The sequence below is a fragment of the Mustelus asterias genome, chromosome 22 (genome assembly GCF_964213995.1).
Source record: "Mustelus asterias chromosome 22, sMusAst1.hap1.1, whole genome shotgun sequence".
NCBI lineage: Eukaryota > Metazoa > Chordata > Chondrichthyes > Carcharhiniformes > Triakidae > Mustelus > Mustelus asterias.
This window is the reverse complement of record NC_135822.1, coordinates 56,838,049-56,850,633: the sequence shown is the minus strand read 5'-3', so window position 1 is coordinate 56,850,633 and position 12,585 is coordinate 56,838,049. Positions and strand designations below refer to the sequence as shown.

Sequence of the window (12,585 nt, the reverse complement as noted above, 5' to 3'; positions counted from 1 at the left end):
TATTGAATTCAGATATTACCATCTGCCATGGTGGGTTTCGAACCCAGATCTTGTCCGGGGTGCCTGGATTACTAATCCAGTTAGAATACCACTACGCCACCGGCTCCCCCTGCTGGGCGTTCTCTTCCTTCATTTTACCAACATGGACCGAGAATCATTTTAATCTCGGACCAGGTGGACCATCCAACTTAAATCAAAGTGCCCGCCCGGGTCACCTTCTGGACGGTAGTGTCTGCGTCCAACTCTCCACTGGACAGGCCTCCCAAGCCACTGGACAGGCCTCCCAAGCCACTGGGTCAGTTCTGTCGATAGAGGGGAGATGTGAATGAAGGAGGCGGTGGCACAGTGGGTTAGCACTGCTGCCTCACATGGCCAGGGACCCGGGTTCGATTCCCGGCTCGGGTCACTGTCTGTGCGGAGTCTGCACGTTCTCCCCCTGTGTCTGTGTGGGTTTCCTCCGGGTGCTCCGGTTTCCTCCCGCAGTCCAAAGATATGTGGGTTAGGTTGATTGGTCGTGCTAAATTGACCCTAGTGTTAGGGGGTTACCAGGGTAAATACGTGGGTTTTATGGGGATAGGGGCTGAGTGGGATTGTTGTTGGTGCAGACTCGATGGGCCGAATGGCCTCCTGCACTGTAGGGATTCTATGATTCAGAGCGAAGCTAAACGCCAGTCAGGAGAACACCATCCGTAACTTGTGCAGGAATTGCAGATTGTCAATATTGTATCGCTTCTTGGGTCTTATTTCCTCTTCTGAGCTTCCTCAATTCCTCATCTCGATTCAATCAAGTGACTTCCATTAAAGTGAAGAATTGCCTCCCCCACTTCCCCATCTCCTTCCCCATTCCTGCCCACTCCTAAGCTATGATCTTACTCTGCGACACAAGCTAAACCTGTTGTAAATAAAGACCAAGTTTACTACCCATGAAACCACGATCTAGTGCCTGCAAGCAAATGTTTTTTTACTTATTCATTCCTGGGACATGGGCGTCGCTGGCTGGGCCAGCATTTATTGCCCATCCCTAGTTGCCCGAGGGCAGTTGAGAGTCACATGTAGGCCAGACCGGGTACGGACGGCCGATTTCCTTCCCTAGAGGACATTAATGAACCGGATGGGTTTTTCTGACAATGGTCATCAGTATGGAAAGCAACCCACCAGTGCAGAAGAAGGACATTCGGCCCATCGAGTCTGCACCGACCACAATCTCATTCCAGATATAGAACCCCCACAATGCAAAAGGAGGCCATTCAGCCCATCGAGCCTGCACCAACCACAATCCCACCCAAACCCTGTCACCATAACCCCATGCATTTACCCTAACTATATGACACTATGGGTCAATTTAGCCTGGCCAATCAACCTAACCCGTACATCTTTGGACACTACCGGGCAATTTAGCATGACCAATCCCCGTAACCTGCACATCCTTGGACACCAAGGGGCAATTTAGCATGGCCAATCCACCTAACCTGCACATCCTTGGACACCAAGGGGCAATTTAGCATGGCCAATCCACCTAACCTGCACATCCTTGGACACCAAGGGGCAATTTAGCATAGCCAATCCACCTAACCTACACATCCTTGGACCCCAAGGGGCAATTTAGCATGGCCAATCCCCCTAACCTGCACATCCTTGGACACCAAGGGACAATTTAGCATGGCCAATCCCCCTAACCTGCACATCTTTGGACACTAAGGGGCAATTTAGCATGGCCAATCCATTTAACCTGCACATCCTTGGACACCAAGAGGCAATTTAGCATGGCCAATCCACCTAACCTACACATGTTTGGAGTGTGGAAGGAAACCAGAACATGCAGAGAACATGCCAACTCTATTCAGACAGTGACCCAAGCCGGGAATCGAACCCGGGTCCCTGGCGCTGTGAGGCAGCAGGGCTAACCACTGTGCCACCGCCCAACCGTAGATTTTATTGAATTCAAATTCCACCATCTGCCGTGACGGGATTCGAACCCGGGTCCCCAGCGCGTTAGCTGAGTTTCTGGGTTAATAACCTGGCGATGATACCACTAGGCCAGCGCCTCCCTCCCCTTTGCAAAAGCACATTGCCGCGTTGGTTAAGTATGACGTGGCCTGGACTGGTTGCCATTGGTTTAACCTTGGTTGTTGACTTTGGGTTTTCCTGTTCCGAGCAGATAATCTGGATTACGAGCCGATGAGCGGTTTGACCCTGTTCTTCATCGTTTTTTTCTCACTCATGGGCCTGATGGTGCTGGCTGTGATCGGGATTATTGTCTTCCAGAAGTGGCAGGAGCAGAGCCGCAAACGCTTTTACTAAGGCCCGGCCAATGAGATGCCACGGCGGACTCAAAAGCCCACAATGGGGGGCGGGCGGGATGGACACAACACAAGTTTATTTTCCTCTTTAGAACCTCTCTTCTTGGGATCATCAGCACTGTGGTTCTTCAAACCTTTAATTCCAACCGTACGGAGGGTGAAAAGCTGTGTCTCAACTCTCGGAACTAGATTCCCTCTCATTCTGAACTCATGCAAGCAGTGCGAGACATAAAATAATCCTCAACTGAACGGGTTTAAGGGGGATGGGGAAACAATAGTGGTGAAAGTTTGACATCCGTTTCTGTTTTTACTCCGAACACGTCTGTTTTAGCTACACTCCAAAGTGTGTAAGGGGGCGTTGTCATACATCCAGCACAGTCTCCTTATTCATAGAATAGAATCCCAACTGTGACGAGGCCATTATTGGCCCATTGGGTCTGCACCAACTCTCCGACAAAGCATCTTACCCAGGCCCTCACCCTGTAACCCCAGATGTTTACCCCGCTAATCCCCCAAACCTACACATCTTTGGACACTATGTGGCAATTTAGCATAGCCAATCCCCCTAACCTGCACATAGAGTCATAGAACCTACAGAACAGAAGGCCATTTGGCCCATCAAGACTGCACTGACAACAATCCCACCCAGGTCCCATCCCCGTAACCCCATATATTTATAGTCCTAATCCCCCTGACACTAGGGGGCAATTTACCATGGCCAATCCCCCTAACCTGCACATCTTTGGACCCGAAGGGGTAATTTATCATGGCCAATCCACCTAACCTGCACATCTTTGGACCCTAAGGGGTAATTTATCATAGCCAATCCACCTAACCTACACATCTTTGGGACACTAAGGGGCAATTTAGCATGGCCAATCCCCCTAACCTACACATCTTTGGGACACAAAGGGGCAATTTAGCATAGCCAATCCCCCTAACCTACACATCTTTGGACACTAAGGGGCAATTTAGCATGGCCAATCCCCCTAACCTACACATCTTTGGACACTAAGGGGCAATTTAGCATGGCCAATCCACCTAACCTACACATCTTTGGGACACTAAGGGACAATTTAGCATAGCCAATCCACCTAACCTACACATCTTTGGATACTAAGGGGCAATTTAGCATAGCCAATCCACCTAACCTACACATCTTTGGAGTGTCGGAGGAAACCAGAGCACCCGGAGGAAACCCACGCAGACACTGGGAGAACATGCAGACTCCATAGACAGTCACCCAAGGCCGGAATTGAACCCAGGTCCCTGGCGCTGTGAGGCGGCAGTGCCAATCACTGTGCCGCCCTTGACTCCTCAACAGTGAAACAACCTCGCAGTATTCCATAAGACAGAGACGATGGGCCGTTGCAGAGTTATAATATTGCTTCACCAGCAGACTTTTTCAGGACTGTTGCCAGCTCTCTGAAGTCTCTCGTGAGGGGGGGAAAAAAAAGAATCGAAAAGAGGAAGAAGGTCGGGTCTTGTGACTGTTCCCCTTTGTTTGGTTTGTCGATGGGAAGGATTGAAAGTGTACAGTCGATGTTGCTGTTTACTGGAGCGCGCGTTTGTCCTTTTCAGTTTATTTCTTCGGGATAGCGGTTTATACTTTTGCGTTCGCGGGTAGCTGATTTTTTTGTTTGTCCTTTTGGGGAGAAAAGGCACAGAGGGATCTCTGGTACAGTAGTGACCTATTACTGAACGAGGGCTGCAAGAGGCCTGATTTCACTTCCTCTTCTGAAGAACACTGGAATATAACGTCCCCGAGTCTCGCCTCGGAAACCGCAGTCACGCACAACTGCCGCAGAATAGCTGCGGCTGGCTCTTGGGGTGGTTGCCTCTTGAGAGCTTGCTGGAAAGGGGTCAAGCTGCTGTCCTGATGCATGGGGGGGAGGAGGGGGGTGCTGGGATTGGGCATCTGGTTCACTGGTTCAAGCTGTCAGGACATTCTCGCCCCTTTCCCTGGTGCTGGGTTCAGCACCTTGAATCTCTGCCATTAGCCCGGCCCTTCAGTCTGCCTGGGACGAGGGCGATTGCCACATTGTGGCTGGAAACTGGGCGGATGGGACCAAGCATGTTTCACTGGTACATCACTGGGAGGGCTAAAGGGGGGGTTAAGTATTGGCCTTTGTGAAATGGCGAGTGAGCTTAATAAAATGCGAAGCCATGAGGACAAGGGGCTGAAAGGGAATAGTAACAAAACGTACAGTTGAACTAAAAGACAGTCGGCGGAATTCTACCGCCACGGAATCGGAGCGGGCGAGAGGCGGGCCATGGAAATGTCCATTTATGGTTTCGGGACAGGCGAGGCCATAAAATTCTGCCCAGTACGTTGCTCAGTATTATAGAATCCCTACAGTGCAGAAGGAGGCCATTCAGCCCATCGAATCTGCACCGACCACAATCCCACCCAGGCACACACATTTACCCTACTAACTCCCCCCCCCGACACTAGGGTCAATTTAGCATGGCCAAACCACCTAATCCGCACAATTTTGGAGAATGTGCAAACTCCACACACACACACACACACTGACCCGAGGCCGGAATTGAACCCGGATCCCTGGCGCTGTGAGGCAGCAGTGCTAACCCCTGTGCCACACCTCTTGTCTCTCATTTTACCCCACCTGGCGTACCATACGCCCCAGCATTGCCCCATGATTTAAACAAACTGGCCTTCGCAACTGTATATGACATCTTCACCAGCCTCCCCCCCCCCCCCCATCTCCCTCTCGTTACGTGATGGGTTATTTCACACCCTCTGTGTTGCCAGTCCCTTCCAGAATAGAGTGAAGGGCCTGGGATCGGGGGCCGTGTGTGAAATGGAGCACGCAGGTGTTCAAGGATGTGAGTGGAGGGGGCAGTTTGACAAACTTGGGATCTTCACAGTAGCAAAACCAAACAAGGTGTTCCATCACTCAGCCTCAGTTTAGAAAAACGCACGCGTTTTTAAAAGAACCAAACCAAACCCTACAGGAGGCCCCACCCTTGTCAACCTTTGACCGGCTTGGACAGGGAGCAGCTGTTCCCCTGAGCTAAAGGGTCAGTTACGAGGGGACACAAGTTAAAAGTGAGGGGTGGGAGGTTTGCGGGGGGGTTTGAGGAAAAACTTTTTTTACCCAGAGAGTGTTGAGGGTCTGGAATGCGCTGTCTGGGAGGGTGATGGAGGCGGGATGCCTCACATCCTTTAAAAAGTACCTGGATGAGTACTTGGCACAGCCATAACATTCAAGGCTTTGGGCCTAGTGCTGGCAAGTGGGGTTAGGTGGGCAGGTCAGGGCCTCTCATGCGTTGGTGCAGACTCGATGGGCCGAAGGGCCTCTTCTGCACTGTAGGATTCCGTGACCAGAACTTGCATTTATACAGCGTCCTCTCATAACCTCAAGACACTCCCAAAGAGCTCCACAGGCAGTCAAGTGCTTTAAGCGTAGGCACTTGTACTGCAGAGGCGGCGGGCAGTTTGTACACAGCAAGCTCCCACAAACAGCAATGTGATAGTGATCAGATAACATGCCCTTTTTTGTTTCAAATAGAAGGGTGTTGGCCAGGACATTGTGCTTACACTGCGCAGCCTCCGAGCGACAAAGGTGCAAGTCTCCAGCCAAGGGGAGCTGGCAATATTGAAAGCCCCATTACTGGTGTCGACAGGGCAATCACTGGGCAGCCACACAGTGACAAATTCTAACCATCAAGCAACATTTAAAGTGCATTACTATTCCTTAAGTTAATCCAGTGACGTACATGGAATCCCTACAATACAGACAGAGGCCATTCGGCCCATCGAGTCTGCACCGACCACAATCCCACCCAGGCCCTATCCCCATAACCCCACATATTTGCAGTTGGGGATCAGTGTAACTAATATTGTTTCACTCTGCTATTCTAAATATCATAGAATAGAATCCCTACAGTGCAGATGGAGGCCATTCGGCCCATCGAGTCTGCACCGACCACAATCCCAGCCAGGCCCTATCCCCATAACCCTATGCATTTACCCTAGCTAGTGCCCCCTAACACTAAGGGACAATTTAGCATGGCCAATCCACCTAACCCGCATGTCTTTGGACAGTGGGAGGAAACCCATGCAGACACGGGGAGAATGTACATTAACACTGCAATGAAGTTACTGTGAAAATCCCCTAGTCGCCACACTCCGGTGCCTGTTCGGGTTACACTGAGGGAGAATTTAGCACCTAACCTAACCAAGTCTTTTGGACTTGTGGGAGGAAACCGGAGCACCCGGAGGAAACCCACACAGACACGGGGAGAACGTGCAGACTCCGCACAGACAGTGACCCGAGGCCGGGAATCGAACCCGGGTCCCTGGCGGTGTTGGGCAGCAGTGCTAACCCACTGTGCCACTGTGCCGCCCACAAGTGCAGAGCGTGGCCCAGTTAAGCCAGTGTCCTGACTCGGTGTGGGGTAGGGAATGATAGGTTGGCAGAAGTTAAAGACAGAGGCTTGTCAGGTTCAAAATAAAAAAGCGAGCAAGCAAGGGGGAGTTTGTGGTTTTGCTTGCAGACAGAGTAAGATCCCTCCCGTGACAAAGCAGCTCATGTTTCCACTGGTCGCAGGGCTGAGGGTGTGATGCTAATCCCATCCGTCGTGTCTTTTGTCATCCGCTGACTGCGAGGCTTCAGATCTTCAACTCCGACCACAGGACAGAGACAACTCCCTCTGGACAAGTTGGACAAAGGTGAAGGTTCCCCTCTCCCTTTTAGTGGCAATGTCAGTTAAATCACCATGGACTTAAACCCACTCTCAGTACTGGAATGAATGAAGGTGCAAATGTCAGAGCACTCAGGTGCTTATAGCTGCTGTACTGTTTTTGTTTGGTCTCGGGATTTTTAAAAGTATTTTTCTTCAAGTAAAGCGGACAGATGTGAGTATGTTACCTGCCTAAGCAGGCTGCACTGATCCGAGGTTACACAGTGCACCCACCTGATTGGGACAGATTTGTACAACTGCGGCTGACGAATATCTTTTTATACTTGTTCAGAATCATCCTTTTTTTTAAAACGAGAAAATCCAGACTAATGCTGAATCTTGATGGGCTGGCTAATCAATGACTGTCCTCGGCCAGCCCGTGTTACCAGACTACTGTTTCCTCACGCTACTGTTTAAATATAATTAAATAAAATCCAGAGAAATTTATAGCAAAGCTAAGCCTGTTTTTATCTGCTCCTCAGCTGCTTAGGGTCACTTTGTAGTGACCAAGGTTGCTGCGTCAATAAAAATCATTCTCTGAAGTACTCAAGTTTCACATCAAACACTCCCAGCACTGGGTTAGATACACAGTAAAGCTCCCTCTACACTGTCCCCATCAAACACTCCCAGGACAGGTACAGCACGGGGTTAGGTACAGAGTAAAGCTCCCCCCACACTGTCCCCATCAAACACTCCCAGGACAGGTACAGCACGGGGTTAGATACAGAGTAAAGCTCCCTCTACACTGTCCCCATCAAACACGATGTGGAGATGCCGGCGTTGGACTGGGGTAAACACAGTAAGAAGTTTAACAACACCAGGTTAAAGTCCAACAGGTTTATTTGGTAGCAAAAGCCACACCCTTTTGCTACCAAATAAACCTGTTGGACTTTAACCTGGTGTTGTTAAACTTCTTACCCCATCAAACACTCCCAGGACAGGTACAGCACGTGGTTAGATACAGAGTAAAGCTCCCTCTACACTGTCCCCCATCAAACACTCCCAGGACAGGTACAGCACGGGGTTAGATACAGAGTAAAGCTCCCTCTACACTGTCCCCCATCAAACACTCCCAGGACAGGTACAGCACGGGGTTAGATACAGAGTAAAGCTCCCCCCACACTGTCCCCATCAAACACTCCCAGGACAGGTACAGCACGGGGTTAAATACAGAGTAAAGCTCCCTCTACACTGTCCCCATCAAACACTCCCAGGACAGGTGCAGCACGGGGTTAGATACAGAGTAAAGCTCCCTCTACACTGTCCCCATCAAACACTCCCAGGACAGGTACAGCACGGGGTTAGATACAGAGTAAAGCTCCCTCTACACTGTCCCCATCAAACACTCCCAGGACAGGTACAGCACGGGGTTAGATACAGAGTAAAGCTCCCTCTACACTGTCCCCATCAAACACGATGTGGAGATGCCGGCGTTGGACTGGGGTAAACACAGTAAGAAGTTTAACAACACCAGGTTAAAGTCCAACAGGTTTATTTGGTAGCAAAAGCCACACCCTTTTGCTACCAAATAAACCTGTTGGACTTTAACCTGGTGTTGTTAAACTTCTTACCCCATCAAACACTCCCGGGACAGGTACAGCACGTGGTTAGATACAGAGTAAAGCTCCCTCTACACTGTCCCCCATCAAACACTCCCAGGACAGGTACAGCACGGGGTTAGATACAGAGTAAAGCTCCCTCTACACTGTCCCCCATCAAACACTCCCAGGACAGGTACAGCACGGGGTTAGATACAGAGTAAAGCTCCCCCCACACTGTCCCCATCAAACACTCCCAGGACAGGTACAGCACGGGGTTAAATACAGAGTAAAGCTCCCTCTACACTGTCCCCATCAAACACGATGTGGAGATGCCGGCGTTGGACTGGGGTAAACACAGTAAGAAGTTTAACAACACCAGGTTAAAGTCCAACAGGTTTATTTGGTAGCAAAAGCCACACCCTTTTGCTACCAAATAAACCTGTTGGACTTTAACCTGGTGTTGTTAAACTTCTTACCCCATCAAACACTCCCGGGACAGGTACAGCACGTGGTTAGATACAGAGTAAAGCTCCCTCTACACTGTCCCCCATCAAACACTCCCAGGACAGGTACAGCACGGGGTTAGATACAGAGTAAAGCTCCCCCACACTGTCCCCATCAAACACTCCCAGGACAGGTACAGCACGGGGTTAGATACACAGTAAAGCTCCCTCTACACTGTCCACATCAAACACTCCCAGGACAGGTGCAGCACGGGGTTAGATACAGAGTAAAGCTCCCTCTACACTGTCCCCATCAAACACTCCCAGGACAGGTACAGCACGGGGTTAGATACAGAGTGAAGCTCCCTCTACACTGTCCCCATCAAACACGATGTGGAGATGCCGGCGTTGGACTGGGGTAAACACAGTAAGAAGTTTAACAACACCAGGTTAAAGTCCAACAGGTTTATTTGGTAGCAAAAGCCACACCCTTTTGCTACCAAATAAAGCTGTTGGACTTTAACCTGGTGTTGTTAAACTTCTTACTCCATCAAACACTCCCAGGACAGGTACAGCACGTGGTTAGATACAGAGTAAAGCTCCCTCTACACTGTCCCCCATCAAACACTCCCAGGACAGGTACAGCACGGGGTTAGATACAGAGTAAAGCTCCCCCCACACTGTCCCCATCAAACACTCCCAGGACAGGTACAGCACGGGGTTAAATACAGAGTAAAGCTCCCTCTACACTGTCCCCATCAAACACTCCCAGGACAGGTGCAGCACGGGGTTAGATACAGAGTAAAGCTCCCTCTACACTGTCCCCATCAAACACTCCCAGGACAGGTACAGCACGGGGTTAGATACAGAGTAAAGCTCCCTCTACACTGTCCCCCATCAAACATCCCCAGGACAGGTACAGCACGGGTTAGAGACAGAGTAAAGCTCCATCTACACTGTCCCCCATCAAACATCCCCAGGACAGGTACAGCACGGGGTTAGATACACAGTAAAGCTCCCTCGACACTGTCCCCATCAAACACTCCCAGGACAGGTACGGCATGGGGTTAGATACAGAGTAAAGCTCCCTCTACACTGTTCCCCCATCAAACACTCCCAGGACAGGTACAGCATGGGGTTAGATACAGAGTAAAGCTCCCTCCACAGTGTCCCCCATCAAACACTCCCAGGACAGGTACAGCATGGGGTTAGATACAGAGTGAAGCTCCGTCTACACTCCCCCATCAAACATCCCCAGGACAGGTACAACACTGGGTTAGATACACAGTAAAGCTCCCTCTACACTGTCCCCATCAAACACTCCCAGGACAGGTACAGCATGGCGTTAGACACAGAGTAAAGCTCCCTCTACACTGTCCCCATCAAACACTCCCAGGACAGGTACAGCATGGGGTTAGATACAGAGTAAAGCTCCCTCTACACTGTCCCCATCAAACACTCCCAGGACAAGTACAGCACGGGATTAGATCCGGAGTAAAGCTCCCTCTACATTGCCAGGACAAGGCCACTTGGCCCCTGAAGTCTGCTGCCCCATTCAATAAGACTATAACTGATCTCTTGTTCCTGAACTTAGTATACAATAATTTATCAACTTGTAAGTTTCACAGGCTTTTGAATTCGATTTTGGCCCCGTCCTGACTCCCCTTCTTCTGAAACTGTGACCCTGCATTCCAGATTTCCCAGCCAGGGGAAAGATTCACCCAATATCTACGGTCAACCCCCTGTAAAACGTGATGTTTCAATGAACTCACCTCGCTTCTGAACTCCAGGGAATATGGGCCTAGTTTACTCAATCCCTCCTGATAGGGCAATGCCCTCGACCCAAGAATTAGTCTGATGGAACCTTTGCTGCACTCCCTCTGTGGCAAATATATCCTTCACCGAATCATGAAATCCCTACAATGCAGAAGGAGGCCATTCGGCCCATCGAGCCTGCACCGACCACAATCCCACCCACGCCCTATCCCCATAACCCCATACATTAACCCTAGCTAGTCCCTCTGACACGAAGGGGCAATTTAGCATGGCCAATCCACCTAATCTGTACATCTTTGGACCGTGGGAGGAAACCGGAGCACCCGGAGGAAACCCATGCAGACACGGGGAGAACGTGCAGACTCCGCACAGACAGTGACCCAAGCCAGGAATCGAGCCCGGTTCCCTGGCACTGAGAGGCAGCAGTGCTAACCACTGTGCCACCGTGCCGCCCTTAGGTTGAGTGACCAAAACTGCCCACAGTTTCCCAGCTGTCATCTCAAGGCCTTTGACAATTGTAGTGAAACTTATTCACTCTTGTACTCCTGCCCCTTTGCACCCATCCGTTTCTTTCCCAGTTGCTTGCTGGACCTGCATGTTAAGTTTCAGTAATTCATTGCCAAGAAAATTTGTTCTGCGGACTATGAGCATTTCCCAGTTTCAGAGCTCTTTAAAACCACTTTGGCTTACTTACTTGTCCCACCAGAGTGGATTTCCGTATCGGGGCGGCACGGGGTGGCACAGTGGGTTAGCACTGCTGCCTCACAGCGCCAGCAACCCAGGTTCAATTCCGGCCTTGGGTCACTGTCTGTGTGGAGTCTGCACATTCTCCCCGTGTTTGCATGGGTTTCCTCCAGGTGCTCTGGTTTCCTCCCACAGTCCAAAGATATGCGGGTTAGGTGGATTGGCCATGCTAAATTAACCCTAGTGTCAGGGGGAATTAGCAGGGTAAATATGAGGGGTTGTGAGAATGGGACCTGGATAGGTTTGTGGTGGGTGCAGACTCGATGGGCCAAATGGCCTCCTTCTGCACTGTAGGGATTCTATGGTATTGGATTTTCCATTATCGAAGACCCCACCTTCTTGTCCCTTCACAGAATCTGTCTAAATCTATTTTGGGCCTCAGTCCTCCTTGTAGAGTACCCTCACATCTAACTTCATATTGTCCGAAACCGTGTGTGCATTACACGCAATCCCCCGATCTAAATCATTGATATTAATTGTAAATCACTGAGGACCCAGCACTAAGCGTTCTGGAACCCAGCTAGTTCTAGCTGCCAATCTGTGTGGGACAAATTCCTAAGAACATAAGAATTAGGAACAGGAGTAGGCCATCTGGCCCCTCGAGCCTGCTCCGCCATTCAATAAGATCATGGCTGATCTTTTCGTGGACTCAGCTCCACTTACCCGCCCGCTCACCATAACCCTTATTTCCTTTACTGTTCAAAAATCTATCTATCTCTGCCTTAAAAACATTCAATGAGGTAGCCTCAACTGCATTCTCATTTTTTATTTTGTTTGTTAACCAAAGAAACTACAAAAGGTTGTTAAAGTAGCCCAGTCCATCATGCAAAACCAGCCTCCCATCCATTGACTCCGTCTACACTTCCCGCTGCCTCGGGAAAAGCAGCCAGCATAATCAAGGACCCCACGCACCCCGGACATTCTCTCTTCCACCTTCTTCCGTTGGGAAAAAGATACAAAAGTCTGAGGTCACGTACCAACCGACTCAAGAACAGCTTCTTCCCTGCTGCTGTCAGACTTTTGAGTGGTCCTACCTTATATTAAGTTGATCTTTCTCTACACCCTTTCTATGAC

General features: G+C 50.1%; 1 protein-coding gene across 2 annotated transcripts in view; it reads left to right on the top strand.

The window, feature by feature from the left end:
• lman2la (lectin, mannose-binding 2-like a) overlaps positions 1–7,465 on the top strand; it is a 34,012-nt gene extending 26,547 nt beyond the window's left edge. For both annotated transcript variants that reach the window (XM_078239284.1, XM_078239283.1), the window contains one exon: positions 2,159–7,465. In XM_078239284.1, the coding sequence (XP_078095410.1) occupies positions 2,159–2,301 (143 nt within the window). In that variant the 3' untranslated portion in view covers positions 2,302–7,465. The remainder of the gene's footprint in view (positions 1–2,158) is intronic.
• Positions 7,466–12,585: the final 5,120 nt, after the last annotated feature.